This window comes from Agelaius tricolor, unplaced genomic scaffold (genome assembly GCF_023055355.1).
Source record: "Agelaius tricolor isolate 1412-34295 unplaced genomic scaffold, bAgeTri1.0.p SCAF_14, whole genome shotgun sequence".
NCBI lineage: Eukaryota > Metazoa > Chordata > Aves > Passeriformes > Icteridae > Agelaius > Agelaius tricolor.
The window spans coordinates 9,735,440-9,758,743 of NW_027269274.1; the positions used below are offsets into that span (position 1 = coordinate 9,735,440).

The 23,304-nt window shown below is 42.2% G+C and overlaps 1 protein-coding gene across 13 annotated transcripts in view; it reads right to left on the reverse strand.

Moving 5' to 3' along the window:
* The window catches only part of SLC6A6 (solute carrier family 6 member 6), a 93,432-nt gene that overhangs the window by 9,416 nt on the left and 60,712 nt on the right, over nucleotides 1-23,304 (reverse strand). For all 13 annotated transcript variants that reach the window (XM_071439595.1, XM_071439593.1, XM_071439589.1 and 10 more), the window contains 9 exons: nucleotides 21,721-21,955; nucleotides 15,818-15,950; nucleotides 12,245-12,379; nucleotides 10,208-10,311; nucleotides 9,969-10,093; nucleotides 5,217-5,329; nucleotides 2,409-2,546; nucleotides 1,273-1,375; nucleotides 279-379 (listed from right to left, as the gene is read on the reverse strand). In XM_071439595.1, the coding sequence (XP_071295696.1) occupies nucleotides 279-379; nucleotides 1,273-1,375; nucleotides 2,409-2,546; nucleotides 5,217-5,329; nucleotides 9,969-10,093; nucleotides 10,208-10,311; nucleotides 12,245-12,379; nucleotides 15,818-15,950; nucleotides 21,721-21,955 (1,187 nt within the window). The remainder of the gene's footprint in view (nucleotides 1-278; nucleotides 380-1,272; nucleotides 1,376-2,408; nucleotides 2,547-5,216; nucleotides 5,330-9,968; nucleotides 10,094-10,207; nucleotides 10,312-12,244; nucleotides 12,380-15,817; nucleotides 15,951-21,720; nucleotides 21,956-23,304) is intronic.

Sequence of the window (23,304 nt, forward strand, 5' to 3'; positions counted from 1 at the left end):
TAGTTTTCTCTTCATGAATGTAGAATTTTGCCAATTCTGAGAAAAATCCACTTAAACGTAGCCAACTGCAATTTGTGCAGGCACAGTAGAGACTAGGGAGCTGTCATGTCAGAAGCTGACATCTGAGAACATGATGTCTTTGAGAGGTATGTTCAAGCCTTCAGCTTCTCTTTGCAAATTGGCCTCTGAATGCAACAGCCTTCCCTTGAAGAGAAGCAGTAAGAGGGGGCTTAGCACTGCCAAGTGCAAGACTTGAAAGAGCACAGGTCAGTACTCACCACGCAGAGAACTGGTGTGATCACAATCCAGCTCCACTTCATCCAGGGACCAGGTCTGTATCCAATCATATCCTCAATGGCATCATAAATATTATCAGCGCCTGGAAGAATCGAGCAAATGAAGCCCTGTAAATACTGTAGGATTAAAGCTGCTTTCCCAGGCTCCCCAAGGGGTATTTAAAGGGAAGGTGAGGATGTCAGATGTATTCTTCAAATGCTTCCCACAGCTGTGAAGTCCAAGATGATTTTCTTGAAAAGCTCAAAGGTTGGGGGATCTCTCATCCCACCCTCCCCTCATTATTTGGCCGCAGGAGTGCGATGCTGATCTCCTGCCCTGTCACCCCTCTCTCCTCTCTCCAGACTCTCTCTGAATTTCCCAGAGGGATCACCATGGGAAACACTTGACAGCAAACAGTGCACCTGCTTCTACAGAAATCTGACTTTGTTTGTTTTGCTTCTCTGAGGCGATGGAATTCATGGACAATCAGAGAAATAACCAGTTCTAATCAGCACACATTTGATTATTCCCCAGCCACAGCTCAGGCAGCTAGAGAGGCTACTGTCAGACCCTGGTGCTTGGCATTGCCAAAAGTAATGGGGCAGAATATACTTTCAGCTTTCTTTTTGTACTTTCTATTTGGTTGGCTTGTCCCTGCAGACATTGCAGCTCTGAAAGGAAATTCTCTGAGAGACAAACAGAAATTTTCACGGGTGGCCACACTTTCAACTCTCACCTCTAAACGTAACACATGAAAATGCTTAATTGTGCCCTTATTAATTAGCAATGGAAGAATACTCATTTTTTGTTGAAAAAACACTGGAGTTTGGATTCATCCCAGATGCAAATTTGTCTCCAAGAGGTCAGGGCAAATTTATATTAATGGCATGTGTCTATTGCTGGGAAGAAGACTCTGGGGTGGCTGATGATTAAATATTTGGCTAGAAAAATTGTCACTGACTCATCAAAAGATGAGATTAAAGGATTCTCACTTACCATAAACCCAGGCTACAGCAATACATTCAAAGAATGCAACCCACAAAAGGCATACACCACTAGCTGCATAGTAGTCAAAGAGTTGAAAAACATACATGCCACCCTGTAAAAGAGAGACACAATTGGTTAAGATCCAACAGGAAAAAAAACCCAAGAATTCAGGCCCAGGTCCCAGTAACATCTACCAACATATCCCAATGACTCCTGTCCAACAAGAAGCATCATCTAGCAAACAGGTAAGGTAAATATTTGGCATTACCTTCCCCAGGGAATATGCATGTTTACTACAGGAACAACTCCAAACAAGACAATGATTAAACAAAATTAAGCCACTTAATATAATCTACTGAGACACTTAAATCTTTCCTTCCTACAAATATTTCAGGATGGGCATTTAAAGAAACAAATGGTTGCGTCCTAACATTAACACCTTAAAAAGACTAAAAATGAAGTCAGTTCATCAGGAGGGTCTTCATTTATTTATTGAGTGAAAGGGCTAATTTCCTGAAAATAGTTAATTTTTTGTTTTATAACTCTGTTTATACTCTGCTGTTAGACTCTACTCTTACTACACTGCACTTTCCCTTGAAAAACTGTGGAGTTTGGGCATCTTTGTTACAGGTGCTATTTTACCTCCCACAGTCATGCTCCTCCAGTTGTTTTTAAAATCTGACTTGAATTTTATTTTGAAGATAAATATCACAACAGTGCAGGCACTGGAACATATCCCTGTCTTGTTTACACTAGAATAAACCAAGTGGAATTTAATTAATTCAAATCTGTAAGATAAAAATCTCTTTCCCTGCATGCCACTGGATGGGTTCTTAAAGTGCTCTGCTGAAGGTTTCCTCTATGTTTCATCATTTAGAACTAGATGTTAATACTCATAGTCATGCTGACTGGTACCTGAGATCAGATTGAATTTAATGAGGTTTCATGTTTCTGTTCCTGTGACTGAAAAGGGAAGGGACATATAACTCCCATTCAAAATGCTTTCAGATCTAGGGATGAGAGATGCTCCATCTAAAAAGCACTTCTCCTCTGAGTCACTAATTCTTTGCAATCTCAGTCATAACTAAAACTGGCCTGAAACATGGCTAAAGAAGGCGGCAATTTGCAGCACTGGTGCCACTTACCTCAGTCACCATAGTTAGTCCCAGAAGATAGCTAAGGAAACACACTATAGCGATGAAGATTTCCCGTCGGTAACCCTTCCTTAGGAAGGATGGGTGCAGATCAACTAATGACGTGATCTGTCCTTCAACTTCAACAAACTACAGGGGGAAAACAACAGTGGAGAAATGACTTGAAGATTGCCTGCCATGCAGTTCATCCAGGCTCCTGCTTGAGCAAACCCTCCCCAGCAACACCCCAGCCCTGTGCTCTGCGCTGCTTTCAATAAAGAAATAGAAACCGTTCCTTTGTAACCCCGAGGTTGGAGCCTGGGGGTGGCTTTCAGGTTGGAACAAGTTTTCAGAATTTCTTTTCATTACTTAGAAGCCTTATGAGCTAAAAAGGAGCTCTGCAAATGCAAGGCACAAGGATGAAGGAGGCACTTATGTGCCTGATGAGAGGAAGGCACTTATGTGGCTTTTATGCTGTCACTGTTCCAGATGAACACAGGATGTATGCTAGAGAAGAAGCAGAAAGAAAACACTCAAAAAAGTCCAAGCTAGGAGAGTACCTCCCAGACTTTTTCTGATGTGCCAGGAAACATCACAGATACTAGTTAGGTTAATTCCACAATTTGATATAATTCTGCTCTTGGGTTTGTTAGTGAAAATCCAGCCAAGGCAAAGCAAACTGTGATGTGAAACAACACCTCTTCATGACTGAACGTGTCCTTTGTGGAGCTGTGAGAGGAGTATCTGACTGAGGCTCTGGGTACTTCTGCAGCAATAATGGAGCTGTTCACACAGTCCACATTCAATGATCTGGCAAACTATTTGCACTTGTAAACCAAAAATGAAGCTTGAATAAATGAGCTAAAAGTCTTTATCTCACTTCATGATAACTGTATTTATACTTACTTGTCTTTGGAAAACTATACAACTGTGTCACTTGAGTTAAACAAATAACCCAAACTGGATCTGAATAAAAGTTGAAGTTAATTAAAAACCAGATCTTTCTGCACCTGGAGGAAAGCAACAACTGAACTTCCCCAATTAAAACCATGGAAGGGATCTTTTGCCTGATCTGTACTTTCAACCTGGCAAGGTACAAAAGCTTCAGTACAAGGTACTGAAGACATGAGGATATGGATTGGAGGTATCCATCAAGGCTGCCTCTGTAGAAAAGATCTTCACTTTAAATAGATACATCATCTTAACTAATAACTTATCATGAGGAACCTAAGAAGAAGTTATTTCAGAAAAAGCTGCATTTTCCTACCTAGCACCTCATTGCTCTTACAGCACCCAGAAATGCCCTGTAACAACCCTACATTATTTCCTGAAGTTCTATTTTGGAAATACAGACTGTTCTGCAAACAGATTTTGTCCTCCACCAAATTTTATTGCCTCCTGTCTTGTTACTTTGACTTGTGTAAAACTGGTTTTCTTTTTAAATGCAGCCCTTTCCTTTGAGTTGATTTGATCTGAAACTGCTCTGGCATTCCAGAAACCTGCTTGACTGCACTCCAAAAAACCAGAGGGGTGGAGGAGAGAAATTAAGCGCTCCAATTAGTTTTAATCATTCTGCGCAGTGAGGAGCTTTTTAAAATTACTAGACAGCTTCCAATTTGCATAAGCATAGGGTTGCTGAACCACAGCATTGGGTACTTTCACATTTACTTAGGGGCAATTGAGAGTTGCTCAGTAGAGTTCAAAGATTAAGCCATAAAGAGAAATTTAGAGCAAATGAAATAAAAAAAAAAAAGTCAGAGATTAGGTACACAACAATTGGGTAAAATCCCATTTACAGAGCTTTCCTCATATGAGAGAGCATTTAGGCTACAGGAACATTTCATCCTTATGAATATATATATATATTTAATCTTAGTGATGTTACATTTGAATGCAGAAAATTTTGGCAGTTTTGAATGTGTAGTTACTTCATAATCCCTGGTCACCCTTGTTTCCTGGTAAGTAGACTATCTAGAAATGATTTACAGGTCCCTCGGCAGTATTTAGTCCAACATTCCTACAAGTAACCACTGGGAAAAATAACCTAACTTCCTGAGTGAACTTTTTGATTTTTTTCATGCTCACTGATTAATAGCAGCGTGTGCTATAAAATTAGTACAGCTGGAATCTGAGATGCTCTCTGGCCTGTCTGGAGGTACTGAATGCATGCTGCTGACGTGAAAGTCAGCAGGATCCCACACTGCTCAGCACCTCCAAGCCCAAGGCCACCAAAAAAGGCTGCAGCTTTGTCCTCTCACTGTTCTTGAAGCCACCCTGGATATACTGTACAAAACATTATGTGCTTTTTTTGTACCTCATGCTGACTTTGCTTTTCTTTTTTGACACTTGGCAACCATCAAAACCCATACTTCTAGTGGTTATTAATTGCTAGTTTTTTAATGATGGTGTATACACCCTGCAGGTGTTCGCAATGGCACAAAGGACTCTGTGGAACAGACTACTGCAGTCCTTTATGTTTTCAAATGATTCAGCTTTTTTTTCCAAAGTAAGAAAATACTGTGACCAAAATGGTCGAATTTTGTGGCCAGACTAGGAGTGAAATTTAGGTTAGAGAGTACTGCCCTAGTGGGATAGACCCCACTAACCCTAGATGACAAAGATTTACTGAGCAACACAATATTATGAATCAACAGTTGTAGATACATCAAGTGCAGCCCCTACACTAAAAAGCAACCCAGTTGAATTCCTCTCAAGCAGCATTAGAGGTTTTCTCTTGTTAATTCATGCTTGTAAAACCAGCTTTTCTCAGTGAGCAGTGCTGACACAGTAAGTCACACATCCCTTATCCATTGTACTAACCTGGCTATCCAGTCCAAGCAACAGAAGCATAATAAAAAAAAGGATTGCCCAAAAGGTGGGCAGTGGCATCATGGACACAGCTTTTGGGTAGGCAATGAAGGCCAGGCCTGGACCTAGAGAAAGAGAAAATAGGGAAGGGGGAAGGGAAGGGAAGAAAAGTAGTAAGTACCAGCTCTTTGGCAAAGGCAGCCACCCTCAAATTCAGGGATGCCTGGTTCCGTTCAGATAAATCCAAACGCAGCTGGGAATACCAGAAATGAAAGAGTTTGGCTCTTTTATCTGAAATCGAAGCACGCATGACTACAGCAGAAACCACGGGCAAACCCCCAAGGCCAGTGCTAACAGATCTCCAGTTTTAACATCTGTCTCAAACATGCCAGTAATGGAGCTGTCCTACACCTGCACTGCATAGACACAGGACAGTCTTGGGGCCGGGGGACAAGGGGTGACCCAAGGGAATGGCAGAATCCCACTGCTAGCCCACATGGTCATGATGAAGATGATGATGATGAAACTCTTTTGCATGCAGGGAAGGGGACTCTGCTAGAAACATTCCCTGAGATTTTCACTAATGCAACCACTGCCTCCCTCTATATGCAACCTCCAAACCCTGCATGGCTTTTCTCAACTGGGGTTTGCACTCCAAGGAGTTTGCTCCTCCTCTTCTGCAAACCCTCCCTGCTGCACTGAGTGATCAGGCTACTCCTAATACTATCAACTGAAAATTGGGAAAACTGCTGCTAGGAACTGCTGGGGTGTAAAATCACTCTGTGTAAAATTGCCTCCCCATGCTGTTACACCACCTGCCCCTGTCCAGGCCAGCCTACATGGACCTGCCACGGTGATGCTGAGCATGGCCATCATCGGCCCCAAGTGCAGGATGGGCTGCAAGTGTAGGAGACCAGCAGGGCTGGGGCTGAGTGCCCAGGATCTCTGCTCTGGAACCCAAAGTGTGGAGTGCTCCTCCCTAGGGGGGTCTGGCCTGCCCTGTGACGGGTGTCACCTCTCTTGTACCCACACACAGAGCACAGGTGCAGTGCTGCTCTCCAGAGGCACCCTCACCTGGAGCCAGGTGCTATCAGCTGTCCTTTGTGAGAGCTTTGGTGGAGAGAGGAAGAGCCCTCCACCAGTGGGAGACAGGAATATTGGCAATTCTGCATTTATGGCAGGCTCTCAGAAGAGATGAAGAAATTTGGTGAGGCTGACAAAAAATTCTGAGGGCAGATTACAATTCAGAGTGAAGCCAGGACTGCCTGGCTCATCTGCTTGTTTACTTTGAGGAGCCTTCAAAGTGCCAGTTTTCAAGTGGATTCATGTAATTTTCAATGGGAAAATGAATTTTTTTAAGATGCTGCAGTGTGGGGCCAAAAAAAATCTTATCTCTGATCTGTACAGAAAAATCTCTAACACTGCTCTTCCTACCTCCCACTTTTCCTTTCCAACAAGAAAGATGGAAAAAGAAGCAAGAGAAAGAGGTAAAATGAGATGACTTTTTTTTTTCAAACTTTCAGTCACTGAAAATATTTGAACATAAATAAATACAAATTAGCCAACAATCAAACAACTAATTTTATTTTAATGAAACACAACTAAGATTTTATACGACAGAGGATACCAAAAAATTGGTGAATGTCTCAAATTTTGGGGAGTTTTGCTTTTTTTCTCCTTAATTCAGTGGATACAGTAGATCCTCTCTGAGGGAGAGCTGCTAACAGATGGCATTTGCAGCTGATCTGTGCAATTGATGAGACAGATGTAAAACTGCTTTCCTCAAAATTTGCTGCAATTTGTATGCTTTGGCCAGTGAAACTTTTGTTGCACTGTGATACCAACTAATACCAAGCGCCCTAAGCCCTGAGCTATATTTTGATTTTCCTTTGAAACTAAAAGTGTTGAAATATAAAAAGTCCATGTGAAAGAAAATGTTCCTGGCAAGCCCTCAACCGAAACATAAATAATCTAAAATTTGTATTTAATTTGAAACCCTGTTGTTTTGAAGAGTGTTTTGCAAAAGTGAAGCACTTGTGGCTGCTATTAAAAGCCAGTGAGCACTGCTATGATCCCAGCCCACGCACTGGCTGATTGCCCATGGGGTGCTGTGGCATGGCTGGAGAGCTGCAGAGGCAGAGACCAGGCAGGCACCAGGAAACCCAAGGCACTATTGTCAGACAAGCTTAATCTGAATTTGTTTGCAAATGGAATTAAAAAAAAAAAAAAAAAAAAAAAAAAAAAAAAAAAAAAGCAGTGTTCCAAATCGCATGGGTGGCAAAGTATTTTTTCCAGCCAAACAGAGGCCACACGGATTAGACAGGACTCACTATGATTTTGTTGAGCCCCCACTGCTTTCCTCTCTATCTTTAAAAGAATTTCTGAAAAGAAAAAGAAGCTGTTTATTTAAAATCTCCTTTCACTCAGGAGTCAGAAGTCTGAGTTAACAGTTGAGTAAAGCTGCTAAAGCCAGTGAAGGCCAGCAGTGACCAGTGCTTTCAGCAGGAGCCTGCCCTGGCTGACAAGCCTGTCCCAGGCACATGGCACCAACACTGAATTTGGCACTGGGAAAAAATGTGGCCATGAGATTCAGCTGTCAGCAAATTTGCTGATGTTCCCGTGGCTTTCAGGAGGGCAAACAAATGGTGTCATGGATAGGGCAGGAGGAATTTAACTTGCTGGGCAGAGATGGGGTCTCAGCCCTGCGGACAACACCTTCTGCCAAGTGCTGCAGCCAAGTGGCAGCACCTCTGCTTGCTTTGGCCTGACCCAGGGGAGCAGTTCTGACCTTGCATCAAAAGAAACCAAAAAAGGCAAGGCCAGAAAACAGAGGCTCAAGCACCTGCTGAATCCTTCTGTGCTGAGAAGAAGCAGCAAGGAAAACTTCTCCCAGAGCCCCATGCAGTTCCTGGGACACTCATCCCAGGGGGACCAAGGGTCTTCAGTAGCTCTGCACTTATCTCTCTGAGAAAAGCAGCAAGAAAACACATGGGAGGTGGTTTGGATACTTCTGGATAATTTTAGTAGTGTTTACTGTCACGTAAAAATGACTTAGCCAAAGACCAGCAGTGATGGGCACCCACTGCATGGTGAGACAGTTGCAATCTCTGGCCATCAGTGACATGAATTTAAATAAAGGAGTAGACAACAAAATATGCAAAAAAATCAAAAGCCGAGTTCAGAAGCTAGTTCATGTCCTTGCTGTCCCTATAATGAGCTATTAAACCCCTCCTTTAAGAAAAATGCTTTTTGAGGTGTTGGAAAAAGGCTATTTAAACACTAGGTGAATTAATTTGTGTTAAAAGATTACTTAACAATCCAGTGTTACTTTAGAATTGTTTAATTCTAGAAATGTCAGGTGACAGGAATGTAGCTGCTTCTGTCAGAGATATCATTATAAAAATTAGAATAAATATTGACCAGATGAAAACCTAATGTACAAATACTTAAAAATAGTACTCTTGGAACTGATCCACCTACATATAAATAAAAAAATAGGGCTATTTATGATTCATTTAATAGGATTATTCCCTTGCTTCCTGTTTCCAAACAAAGCAATCAACCTCCAATCCAAATAAGCATTATGGCCAAGATTGTTACTAATTGCACTTGCAAGAGCTATGCCAATTGTAGCCACCCAAGAATCCAGCGGTGCCATCAATGTAATTAGTTTTTCATTAGCCCTTGTGAAGTGAGACATTTTTCTTAAAGACCTAACTCTCAGAGCCATGTGATTAGAAGATATATTGACTTTTTCATTTTAACAGCATGTTTGCAGAGGAAAGCTTTCAAATTCTATGCAGGTGAATTAAAAGTGCTCAAAAAATTAAAAAGAAATATCAAAAGTGAACTCAGGTGACATTGTTATTACTAGAATCTGATTAGCTTTAAGCCTCATGGCTGTCAAGGCCTGATTAATTATTTTTCCATGGTAATTCCCAACTAATCTGTCTGTTCTATGTGAAAACACATGGTTACACCTGCCCTCATGGATTAGAAATGCACAGAGGAAAAATGTCATCTGTTTTGTTTGAGATACAGTCACAAGCTATGAGGATTGAGCTTCTACCTCTGCCTGTGCATAGGTGAATGTTAATGGGAAGGACACTTCTGAAATAAGGGAGGAATCTAAGTGTACATTAGATTTCAAAATGGACTTTGACAGTTCTGTCAACCTCACACTGAATCTACAGAGAACAAACGTGGGATTGCAACACCTGGAGTTCCTGTAGGTGAAATGGTCCACAAAACCCTGGAGATGGAGTTCTCCAACTTCTCTTGCCTTTCAGTGAGATTTGGGAATGTTTGTGTGTGTCCCTTCAAAAGGCCAAGGTCCTAATCCTACTCTAGAGCTGTGAGCAAGCAACACTAAGCTATAAAAATACATAAACATGGGCAATTTGCACTTGAATGAAAATAAAGGTAGTCTGAAAAGAAGGATGGAATAAATTCTTGAATCAATGGCATTCTAGACTCTGGATAATGGTTTAGTTATCTTAGCTCTAATCTCAACTCAAATGGATTAGCACACTCTAGGAAATGTGTTTGCTGCCCTGTTAATCAAGACAGACTATACAGTACAACCCCAGCTAACCCTCACTGCTCTAGATTAAAGCCCAAATCGACAACGTGCTTATTTTTTCTGGCAATTATGGGAAACCTTGTTCTGTTTTATCACTTAGATGTTAGCTGATTGGGTCTGCAGAACTTTGCTCACACGCTGGGCGGCAGTGCCCACCACCACTGCCACCAACACCATCGTACCTGACTCTGCCACATCAGCAATGTTCACCCCTTGCTCTTGTGCCATGAAGCCCAGGACGGAAAAAATTGCGAAGCCAGACACAAAACTGGTACCACTGTTCAGGCATCCCAGCAGCAAACAGTCCCTAAGTCACACATATGTCATGGAGCAAGTTAATTAAAAAAAAAATTAACCCATTGTCCCTACTTTATTTACATCATTTAGCTAAAACACTAAACCCCCTTAGATGGAAACTTGCCTATAGCAGTTGTATTTGTACTTGTTGTAGCTCCCCAGGGAAGTCATTGCTCCTAAGCAGATTGCATATGAGAAGAAGATTTGTGTCCCTGCATCTATCCAGACCTAAAGGGAAAGATAGAAATACTGTTATTACCAGCATTGTTGCATTGCAATAATGAACACAAACACACGGTTCAAACTAAGCAAAATCTACCAAATAATTGTTTCCATTGAGAGTGAGAGCTAAAGGACCAGGGACACAGGGAAAGAGAACAACACATTCGCAAGTTGGGCTTTCACAAGGAAAAGAAAATTGTTAGCATCAGAACCCAGAAGAACATAATCTCTACAATAGTTCCTGTTTCCCCTCCCCAGAGATACTCAGTATTTCTAGTTTCTTAGTCATTCAGCTGATCCTTCCTGTTGGCGCAACAATAAACATGTTTCAGTGCAATAGGAAATGCAGAAGTATTTATAACATTGCTCATTTCTCTTGTAACTCATTGCAGTTAGAGTGAGCCGACAGAGTCCTTAAACTGAGGATGTGAAAAGCCTGAGAAACAGGTTTGTGTATTTGGTCTGTTTATTTCTCTAGCTTTCTGGTTGTTTTTGTACCTGTTCAAATGCAAGATAAAAAGCCATAGGGGTGGGGGGAAAACAAGCAAAATACAATGCACTTTATAAGATACATATCTGATCTTGGTCTCATGATTCTTTGTCCTGATTACATTAAAAAAAACACATGCAGAGTGAAATAACCATACACTATGAACGTCTTGGCTAGTAAATACATAGCAAGCTATCAAAACACATCCTCTGAATCCCATCTGTTCTCTTCTTACTGCAAATTCAAGTCTGCTAACACCAGTGGAAACCACCAAGGAGTTTGAGTAATTGAGTGAGAATGTAGACCGAGGACCATTACCTCCTCCCTCCCACCATCACCTCCCAGCACCTTGCTGAGAAGATTCAGGAGACTACTGTCTCCTCAGAGTGATGCTTTTGCTAGACTGTGGGTGGGAGCCAGCCAGCTCACATGAACCTCTCCTACATTATCTGCTGACACTCTGGTTAGGGCTAACAGTAGATCATAAAAATGATAGGGTTCCATAAAAGAAGATTAAACCATAAAATATAACGTCTCCTGTGAAAAGGGTGTCTTGTGAAAAAGGACAAGACTAGACAAGGAACCAAATTTTCATGATGTTTCTTTCAATTACCCTTTTCCTACTTCAGTCCTTTAGTGAACATTGGAGTTTTATTTTAACCTAATACTCATTAGAAAGCAGTAGCAAAGACCAATGTTATTTCCTATCACTGTGACAAACATTTGTTTTCCAAGACCCTTTGTTTGCTTTTCTTTTATTCATGGGGGAATATTGTACTTTTCTTCATTTCTCACATGAACACTGCTGGCTGAAACAATGCTGATCTGCTCAAGTGTCCCATACTGGCACTCTGTAAGCACAGACAGAATTTCTATCTATACAGAAAAGAGTAAGCCTGGTTCCCACTAGCCAGGGCTAAGCAAGTATTTCCTGTGCCTCAGAAAGCATTTTCTCCATCTTTGCATGGTTTTTCATTCTTCTATAATTTCATTCACTTCTCTCCCAGTCTCCTCCTATTGAGCAGTGGGAGATAAGTGACACTGATACTCACAGTTGTCGCTTGCTGTTCCATCTGTGAAGCTCACGTGTCTCTCCTTTGAAACTAAAGACTATCCTCATTAAAAAAATGCATCTCCCTTACCTTACCAACAAGAAAGCTGAGATTGTATAATGGGACAGAGTCTACAGCCTCAGAGTCCTTTGACACAAAAAAAATACACGTGCATACACACACAAACATATACATAGAAAGATGCATTAACACATTTAACAGTGACCTTCTCAAGCAGAGCTCTGGAAAATATAACCCAGCATTAAAGTTCATGCTATATTTGGACCTCTAAAGACTGTGGAAAAAAACAACTGATTGCCATTACATCAGCACCATCACTGTCCACCATCCCCCTTGGCACAGGAAATCATCCCGCTCCCCACTCCTGGTTCTGTACCTGTGGGTCAGCTAACCGTGAGATATCGGGGTAGAGATAAAACTTGATGCCTTCTGCAGCTCCAGGCAGGGTCACGCCACGGATGAGTAGAACCAGGAGCATGATGAATGGGAATGTGGCAGTGATGTACACTACCTGGAAATAGGAAAAGGAAAAAGGAATGTTTAGTCTGTGGCAGCCAAAGCTCCAGAACCAAGAGAGGTCAAACAATGGGAATTCAAAGCCCCTCATACCTAAAAAAGGTCTGACCTGAGTTTCTGTGTCTACTTTTAGTTTGGTGGTCTTAAACACCTTATTGTCTTAGACCTGAAGGCAATGCATGAATCCCTCCAGAGGGCCCAGTCAATGGTCACATCACTCAGACATGATTTTATACAGTTTATGACTTTTGTTCAAATTCTGCTTTTGTGTTTGTCCTCACATGACAAGTGCACCTCTGCCAGGGAAGTGAAAAGGTTTACTCACTCAGGGCCCCTGAAACATTATTACCTCATTCTTTATTGGAAATTTAAAACCTACAAATGGCAAACTGTTTCGCAAGTTCTGCTGCTACCTCTGACCTTGCTGTGCAGCCCCACTTCTGCTCCTACAGTCAACCTCCCCAGGAACTGTGTTCAAAGGTGAAGGACATTTTGTCCATGCTCCTGGTCTCCCTTCCTATCTCCTTGAGCACATCAAGCCCTTCAGGTTGGCATCAGCCTCAACAGTGGTAATTTCCAGTCCTATAACTTCATTCTTGCCCTTGCTGTCTATTCAGCAACATCATTACTGGAAACTCAGGCTCTATTCATCCAGTTTGAAAATATGTCTTCATTATCTTTAACCTCTATTCCCACTCTCTTTGAACAACAGCCTACTTCTTCTCTTCTTGTTATCTCCTCATTCATTTGATGAAAGAGCCCTTTGCTTTCATCTCCAGCACGAGGGTTAATTGAGCTTGCATTTGGACAGTTCTATCTTTAGACCCACACTTTTTGACCTCTAACATTTTGCTTTCTTTGCTCATCAGTGCTTTCCCTCATTTTTTATATAACTGCTGCGTTACAGTCACTACTGTCCAAGAAAGGGCATTTTTCTTGGAGTCAGATGATTCCCCCAGGTAATTACAGTTTGCTGCCATGAGTTAAAATGCATTTTTGTTTTCCACAATTTGCTTAACTACTACAAAGCTCCCAGGATGCCCCATTTTTCTTCATAAGTATGTCCTCTGAGAATAACGAGGAGAACTCAAAGCCTGCATTGCCATAATAATCCACAGAGCAGGGGTGATTTCATAGAATAAAAGGAAATTTTTTCATACATGCCTTTCTAAATTATCTCTGAGTTTTCTGTATATTTTCCACAAATAACATGTGTTGCACATTAGCCTAGTTTCACCAAAACCAGGATAAAAGGAGGATTTCTGCACCTTATTTTTTTACATAAGCCAGGACTATGAAAAAATTAAAGTTTTCTTACAAAAAAAAATTGACATACTTGCAGGAACTGACTGAACAAAAACCCACAGACAGGTATTTTCACTGCAGGTAGAGATTCTCTCACAATGCTGCAGGAATTTTTAAGATCAAGCACATTATTTAAAGCTTAAGCATAACTCGTATTTTTCATCATGATTTCATATTTATTTGTCCAAAGCTTTACTAAATGATTTGAAAACTACAGTTTCCCCCCACCCCCACCCTGCTCTCCAAAGAGCCATTAACACACTGCAAAGCAGGGAAGTGCTATAAACAACCCTCAACTAAAGTAAACTAGACTTTTCAAATAATTCCTCCATTAGAGTTTACAGTTTACTTTTCTTTGACCCCAAAGTTAATGGAGCCATCCAGAGACTTCCCAATGGTTTTGTTGGTCTTTGGCTGCACACCCGCAGGAGCTCCGATGCCACAGAGAGCAGAGAGGGAATTCCTACCAACCTCCCTGCTTTAGAGGGAATTCCTACCAACCACCCTGCTTTAGAGGGAATTCCTACCAACCTCCCTGCTTTAGAGGGAATTCCTACCAACCTCCCTGCTTTAGAGGGAATTCCTACCAACCTCCCTGCTTTAGAGGGAATTCCTACCAACCACCCTGCTTTAGAGGGAATTCCTACCAACCACCCTGCTGTAGACATGAGACCATTGTGCAGGATTTGCAGAGAACACAGGTTTTTAGATGTCTGATTTTAACAGACCTGTTTTCAACCTTTTATCTTCATGGGGAGTGGAAATAGTACCACAGGGAGCTTGGATGTCTCTCTGTGCTATCAGAGCCTTTTCTGAGCAGACACCAGGGTTGTCAAAGGTGCTGCACAAATGTTCACTCTCACCCTGCTGCTGCAGGAGATTTACTGCACCCACCTTTACCATAGAACTTGCATAATATCCTCATTAAGTCACATCAGTCAGAGGGAATAGAGAAACAAACATTTTTGTCAATGCATGCTTTACAGGTGTGGAAGCTGCTCTTTGGAGGAAAGGTGGAGGGAATCCAGGGCAAGGCACCAGCTTTTTAATGAGGCCCATTGATAAAAATCACAGAAAGCAAGGCAGAAACTGCAGTAAAGCAAATGGTTTAGTCAACAGTGGAACTCATGAGGTCTGGCTTCCTACAAAGTTTTGTCTCCTGGTTGATTCTGCAGTGTGTAACAAGCTAAAACTGCTAAATGATGCTCTCTCTGCAGCTGAGGCACTTGGAATTTCTCTCCCTGACATCTCTGGGGACTTATAAAAGATGAGTTCACACTGTGCCCTTTTTCTTAGGAGGGGCACTAATGGGGTCACTTCCTCCCACCTAGTTGAGAAGAAATGTGGGGAACTTAGTACCTTGAGATCCTTCCTCCTCTGTCAGACTAATCAGAACAGTGCCTCGAGCAACAATTTTGAAAGCTAAGAATTACACAAACACACTGGCTTCAAAAACTTACGAAAATAGGTATAAAACCACTACTGAATGCAAGGGGGAACAGTATTATGCTGCACACCAAGTGACTGACCAAGATGAGCAAGATGCTCAGGATGTAACTGTTGTCCTTTACAAGAAAACATGATTTTGAAAAGCATGTGATGGGACCAAACCCACAAGCTATGTAGGATCTTTGTTAGTGACAATGCTCCTGAAGGAGTACCTAAGTTTAGCCTTGTGTGCCTCCACAGAGCTCTTCTCTAAGCAAGTGGCATTTCAAAAATGCTGTGCCTCCACAACACCCCTACCACAGCTCTGTCAACATCCATCCTGCTGGACTGGGATGAACTTGGCTGGAGTGAGAACACAGACACACAGTGCAGAGCACCATCCATCGCAAGCCTGAGACCTTCTGCTCTCATGACATCAGTGGGATGTTCATCCTCTGAGAGTCAAGGTGGGGCTCAATCTGTGCTTGTGTCTGCTTCTTGATGCCCTTCCAGCAGTGGCTACTTGACTCACAGGCATTTTGGACATTGGTAATGACCTTCAAAAGTCAGTTGAATTCTCTTACTCAATGGAAAAATACAGTTTTTCCAGGAAATAGTGAATATCCTCCAGAACAGCATTACTTAGTATTCCTAACATCTCTATCTGCAATGATTATAGAATGGGTAAAAGAGCACTTACCTTCCCAGTGGATTTGACTCCTTTCCAAATGCAGAAGAAACATATCACCCAGACAAGGAGGAGACACAGTGCTAGATCCCACTTGATAATACCAATATCTTCAATTCCCGAGGACAAGCTCAGCACATTGCGCCTGAATATTGGAAAGGAAGCAAAAGAAGAGAGAGATGCAGGAGCTCAGTTGATGCAGACTCTGGTTGTGATGGCTAAGAATACATGATGGTGTGCAGGGCTGATGCACAGACAGACCTCTGCTCTCAAAACACATCCTAAGTCAGTGGCTTATGTGACCAAAGCTGTGCTTTGCAACCCTACATCTCCCTATGTCTGTGGGGCTCCTTAATTCAATATACTGCATTTCAAAAACATTAATCTCTTTTTAGCAGCCCCAATATGAGATGAAAGAGAATTTTCTTTCTTGAGGATCGAAGAACAGCTTGCCCCAGTGGAGCTGCCTGGCAGTAGTACACACCATGTCTCCATCATGGACACTTGCAGCTGACCTGTCTTCACACATTTCTGCTCCTTTTCAGTTCGTTAGCAAGGCTGCCAGGAGGAGGAAAGGGAAAAAGCAGTGCAGGGAAATGTCAGGCCATGTAACTTTGCAGGGTGAAGGCTGGAGCCATCATCTCTTCTCCCCTTGGGGCCCCTCAATCAATCACTGCCCGGGTGCTGCCACCTGCCCTCAGCACCTCCAACACTGGGGTCTCATTTAGCTAACACCAGATTATTTAGGACATTTTATTCCCTCACTTAGGTTATTAAATAAAAAGTAATTCCTGAGCTGTGTTTTAAGGGAGCTACATCTGACCATTAAAAGAGTCTGATCCAGAGGGGAAATATTCATTAAGTCTTCTCTCTTTTCAAAATTCCCATGGCTTACCATTAAGTACTTAATTTAAACTATTTTTCAAATAATTTCATGCAGCATACACTGTCCTCACACACTGCACAGACCTTGTCATACTCAACACTTCATTTGTCAAATATGTAAAGGAACAAACCGTTTCTTACTGTTCACTAAGCTAAAACTCTGCAAATGAACCCAGTAAACTCTGCAAGATTTTTTTAGTCAAAGAAAAGTTTTGACCTCAATTACCACAGAAATGCCTTGCCCCAAGACTACAGAAGAGAACTTACTGCCTAACAAATTTTTTATTAATTATTACTTAAAATTTACTTTCATTCACCAGAGTCAAGGAGAGCAGAGGTCAGAGCAGTCTGGGTCAGGCCCATGAGTGTGGCGTGCACATCTTTGCATGGGGATCCAGTACAAGACAGACCATGGTGGTTTGGCTTTCCCCTGAATTAATGATTTTTTTTTTTTTTTTTGCTATTACCATGGAAATAATAGTGAATGAAGTCACTGATGGAAAATCTGCAATTAGTTTTTGGAAAAAGCCCTGGATTGACCAGTTTAATAGGACTCAAACCCATGCCCATCTGTTTCTGCATCTCTGCTTGCCAAGCTCACTTGGATTACCTGTGTGACCGTGTTCTCACACCAAATGCTTTCTTCTCTCTGAACGTGTGTGTATTTTGTTATGGAAAAGGACTAATGGCACCAGACAGGGTAAGTCTGCTCTAATCAGCACAGCTATTCAATAGTTATGAGAACTCCCTCAGTAATGAATATTTGGCATAAAGTTGCAGTCTTGCTTCACCTGAGTCTAAAGAAATAAAGGAAAAACCTGCTGTGCATATACAAAAGAAGAAAATACATTTATAAGATGAAAAAGTTCAGCCACAACCTTCTATGCCTTTTTAAAAAATAAATGGCAATTTTCCAATCAAAGGGGCAGTTCATATTAAAAAGGCAATCTATAGAGTTGGCTCTCGGGGAACAGTGAATAATTAACTGCAAATGCCTTTTGGAACAGGGAGCTTTATTAATGCATTCAGCTAAGACTTCTTTGCTTTTTACTGCAGAACTAAAAGCAAGTGGCCATCTCTCCTAGAGTTTGCCTCAGCAATTCTTTCAGGATTTTTTGGAAGACACCCCAGTGGGTGACTGAGAGCCAGATATCTTGCTTTTCTATGATTTTCTTGCTTATCCCATCCCACAAAGACTGACTTCCTCAAGGAATATGCTCAGAATTACTAGGGGAGATTCAGCATTACGATTCTTTTATGACTTCTAGCCCTACATATTTCTGCAGAAGCAGTCAACAGGGATATTTGACCCTGTAAATTCAAGTTCAGGAAGGAGCATGAGCTGGGCTGTGCTGATAGCTCTTCAATCTTGTTACATAACCCCCATGGTACTGAGATTCAGCCAAGCCCACTCAGCTACCTTCACACCACTCACACACGGAGTTGTTAGTCATTCAGATTTATAGTCTGATGCTGTCATTAACTGTCACTCATTTATAATCAATGGGACAACAGGCTGGGGCTGAGTTTGTTATAAACAGGAGTTCTTGACCCTTGAACACTAATATCTTCTAGTGTGTGCAATATGGAAATGTAACAGGAGCTGTAACTGGCTCTACAACATAAACAAAAATAAAATGAAGAGAGTTATGCAATCCTTGGGGGATATTCCAGCTCATTAATCAAGTGAATGCTGACAGGACCTTTCAAACCAGGAAAGGTGAAGCACCCTTTCATGTTGGATGGATAAGAATAATTAACACTGAAGATGTTGTACAGAAGAATATTAAAATGAGAATATGAAACAATTTAAAAGACTCTCACATTTGCTCTTAAAGGCAGAGACAGCTGCTCTAGATTTTGTTTAGTTTTTTGTGTTGCTCCCTTTAGCATTACATGCCATTAGCATGTGATGGTCTTTCTTGGGATTTGGACGAATAAAGTCTGCTGATTACCAAATATTTATAAACACTTGGCCAGCACCAGACAATCAGAGGTTTTGTTCACCCCTAATTACCCTATTACACTTATCCCTTATGTATTAATATGTGTGTAAGCCTTTAAGGTTTTGAACTTCAAAATAAAATCTTAAGAAATAAGACCTGAAGCATGTGATACCAAGAGGTAAGTCTCCTCATATAAAGCCTGATTTTGTTAACCCCCTTTTATTGCTGCTCAAGCAAGCATGTGATTTGCACCAAACATTAATTCAAATGAACTGAAATGTCAGGCTGCACTATATATCCAGCCAGGCTGAGAAGTTCATCCTGAAGAGGTTAATGCATCTATCTGGTCAATTATACCTGGGCAGCACTAGTTGTACAAAGCAGAACTGATGAGGACACTATATAAATGTCCCACAATAAAAATGGCATTGGGTTTCAGAAACCAAATACTCACAAACCTCTGAATTAAACTGGAATTAATTGTGCCACAAAGGAGATGGATATCTTCAGTTAAAGACTAATTATTTACCTGTCCTTTCAATGTTGGTAGCTGCTTGGCTGGCAGCCAGTATTGTCTATTGCAGCATGGTACCTGAAGTACCTCAAGTAGTTGGTACCTGAAAGTTCTTGAAACTATTTTTAATTTCAGAATTGTAAAGAATAGTAGCATGTCTGGGGAAAAAAATGGGGATATTCAGTGCTTGCACCATGTGAAAGCTATGCTACTTTTATTACAACAGTGCTGCATGATCTCTGCTCTTACTTTAAGACATCAATAGTTATTTATGCACAGACAGCAGCTATTTTTAATAGTCCTCTAAGTGTCATGACTCCTGGAGGCAGCTTGCTCTGTTAAGGGCAGTTTTGCCCATGATGAAACAGTGAATTATGGGCAGTGTGTCTGTCCCAATAGGATTACAAAGCCAAACTCCTCCCTAGCAAGACTCCAGGGAAGAGTTCAGCTTACAGTGTCTAAAACTGTTGAGGACACAAGTTAAAGTGGCTGCAAAGTACAGGGAGAGCTACTCCAGGAGCACTGATGACTGAGCAACCTTTGCTCCAGCTCTGCTACAGACACAGTGAGGGCACAACTGAGGACAGCAAAGTGTGTGAGGATCAAGGATTTGCTGTCCAGCCTCAGGCTCCTCCAGCCTGACTTCATCTACAGGAGGATTGGCTCAGCTTGCAGAGGAGTCTTCTGACTTGGTTTCCCTTAGAGGGAAGGTAATGAAAAGCTCCATCACTAACGTGCTCCCATGGGGACATCCTTCCCCTTACCCCTGGCTGCCCTGCCACAACACCCTTCATCAAACACCTGCTGTGGTGTGACCCACAGAGAGCTCTGCTGCTCCCCAGAATTCTGGAGTCCTCACTCTTTTACAATCCCTTTCCCAGCTCCCAGCTCTTTTCCTTTCTGTTGTGGTATCCTCAGTCTCCTGAAGTGAACATGCTGCCTGGGAACCCCAGGGAGACAATTTGGCCCACAAATCTATGCAGCACAGGAGTAGGAGCTTCCAGAGCAGCAGGACAATTCCATGGCCACATCAGGAGCCACCAAGCTCACAGGTGCCCCGGGTACCAGAGGACTGTCAGCAAAATCACTGCACAAAAACAATGATGAACACAGTGCTTTGGGAATCTGGGGGAGCAACTATTTCAGGAGCAGCACTGTAGACCTCTGCTTCCTTGGGAGGCCTTGAGAAGACCTTGGAACACATGACCAAACCACTGACTCATTTGGATTCACGGCCTTGAGTCTGAAGTCATTGTGGGAGAGTCCAAGGGAGTGAGAGCTGCTTCCCCTCCTACTGCAACTTGCCTCTCAGTTCGCCCAAAATATCCAAAGGTACCACTTAACAATTGTATTCCAACTTCCTTCATATTTACAAGGGAGGAAGTCACCTGGGAAAGCAGCTGTCCCCCAACATGGAAACGCAGAGCTCATGCTGCTCTCGGAGCCTGCACCCTGTCTCTCACACCAGCCCCCAGAGCCTTTTGACAAACTACCAATCCCAGATTCAATCTGCCCCTTTATATTTTGGCTCTCGTCTTACAAATTTTAGCACAGCTCCTAAGACTGCTTTTTTCTAAACCTCACGCATGCCAAACATCTTCAGCATGAACACGATTCCTGCTGGGGCTTTGGCTGATGCTTATTTTTAAAAATAGAGAAGTAGGTACAAGTTGATCAGAGATGAAACTGCACTTCAAACATGCTGAAAAAGCCAAGCTGGGCCAGAAACTGATTCTACCCATAAGTGACTATCTGAGCAAGCAAACAAGCAAAAAAATTTATATTAATAAACTATTTGAAGATACTTTGGATTTAAGTTTCCCTACAGGTGTCTTCCTCAGCTGCTGTGTTTTGACATATAAACATACAAGAGTTTTGAGGTCATGCCTGTTCAGAGATCACGTTATGCAATATGATTTAAAACTTGAAAAATAACAGAGAAATGAGAATAAGAAGCTTATGACTGATGAAATTCAGGCATCTGGCAAAACAGTCTCCTCAGAGATTGCAGAAAAAAACATTGTAACAGAGATGACCTGAGAAACCTAGAATACAGGACAACGTTTACCACCTCTGTCAGATTTATTACTGGTCAAAACCTTACATTGTCATCAGACTGAAGAGAGATGTGTTATAGTACACAAAGTGTACAGCAAATGCTAACAGCTGGCGAAGAGACAACCACAAAGGTGATGATTTGTTGCTGTTTCCACTGTAAATTCCTGCTATCAGGGCATCTGCAGTGACTTGTTTGTGTTCTCCTGCAACACTCAGAGAATCCAGCCAAGAAGGAAATAAGTTTTTGTTCAAAGAAGCTGTACTGGGCTTTTAAAGCTCCCTGCATGGTCTAGGATAAATACACTTACACATCTATCACCGGCCTCCACCACTCCCAGACTTACCTCAAGATAGGTGAGAACCAGTAGCAAACACTGGTCAAAAAACTGACACCCAGATCAATTTTCTTTCCCTATCTAACACTCCCCTCTGTGCTTCCATAAAATCTCAGGACTGACCTCTGGCATGCCACCAAAAGCTCCCTGAAGACACCATGAAGAGGGGGTACTTACTCCCAAAACTCTGTGACAGGAGAGGTGAAGTTAGTGGCATTAAGTGATATCCAGAGCGTTTTGTTCTTCCTGAGAGTGTCCTCCACACAGGTGGGGGTGTTCCACTTCTGGTGGCAGTGTGCCCATGGCAGCACGCTCTGGAACGACTGGAACAGGTAGTAGAGTCCCCAGGCCAGGATCACGATGTAGTATACATTCAGAAGGGACACAATCACTATGGAAGCATAACCAATTCCTGCAAAGAAGGGGAGAGACAAGAAAAATGTGCAGATGTGACAGCTGCTGCATCTCCTGGGGCTGGTGCCATTCCCACTGTGCTGCAGGCTTGTACCCTGCCCTACCCCACTGCTGATGGAAACTCAGCTCAACCACACATGAGCACAGACCTGCCACCACCTCTGGCACTCAGGGCTGAGTTTCTGGCTATGGTTTGCTGACACTGAGGGGAGGACTAAAGGAATCTACCCAATTTAACACTAACCCAGCTATTTCAAGTTTTAGTAGAGGTAAGTCAAGGCTTTGCTTGTTTGCTGCACCATCTCACTTCTTAGGTAGCCAAGTGGGCAACCTCACTCTCGCCACACTGTCCCCCAAGCCAGCCTTCCTGGCAGCAGCTCAGCTGGACAGCACCTGCACCACTCAGTTATCAACTGGCAGGGCTCAGTCTATGTGGGGAAAAAAAAAAAGACATTTCTTGAAAGAGTTAAAAAGGAATCAGTGTGAAAATGGTGTTTTCTGCCTCAATTTCACTTGTGCAAAGGAAGCATGGTATTTGTGGATCTTATGGTTACCTGGATCAATCTCTGCTTACACAGTTTGCCACTTATGAACCACAAGCAAAATAAAAATACTTCCTTTAAAAGTTTAGAGCTGTCTTTTACAAGAACCTGTGAGGCTCCCTTTAACATCACTCTGATGGATATTCCAGCACTTGGGATTTTTATACATAAAATATACTGCCTCATATTTTACAGTTTAAAACCTTGTTGCAGCAGGAGTCTTTATCTCAGAGATTATTTTCATGTCAGATGGAAACAAGCAGAGCAAGTGCTATTTATTCTGTACATCTGCATTTCTTTCAGCATATACAGCTAGTCACATTAGCTACACTTTCTCTTTATGGATGCCTGGGAGATTGCTATTTAAACAAGGAACATTCCTTCTTCCTCCTCCTCCTCCTCCTCAAAAAGAAAAAAAAAGTTTTCACAAAAGTGGGAGGAGGAGGAAGAAAATTAAGCTAAAGCAGCACAATTACATCACCCTCAGCAGCATTTTGAGTACTAGGTGGGAGGGTGAGCCTCAGAGAAAACCCCCACTTTTGCTTGGGGTGACATCAGGGGAGAGAGATGCCTGGAACAGCAACAGTGGCAGAGCTAGAGAGACACACCAGTGTGAAGTGCCCACTCTTTCCAAATGGGATTTGAACAGGGCCTCATGTTTAGTGCAGTTATTTCAAATGATTCTGCCTGTGCTGTCCAGCTGTAAAGGGCAATCTACACCCAAGACAGGCATCCTCTGTCATTTTTCTAACCTTTCATTTTTCCTTCTAGTTAACTTCCAGAGCAGCCTCCACACTGTTCCTGT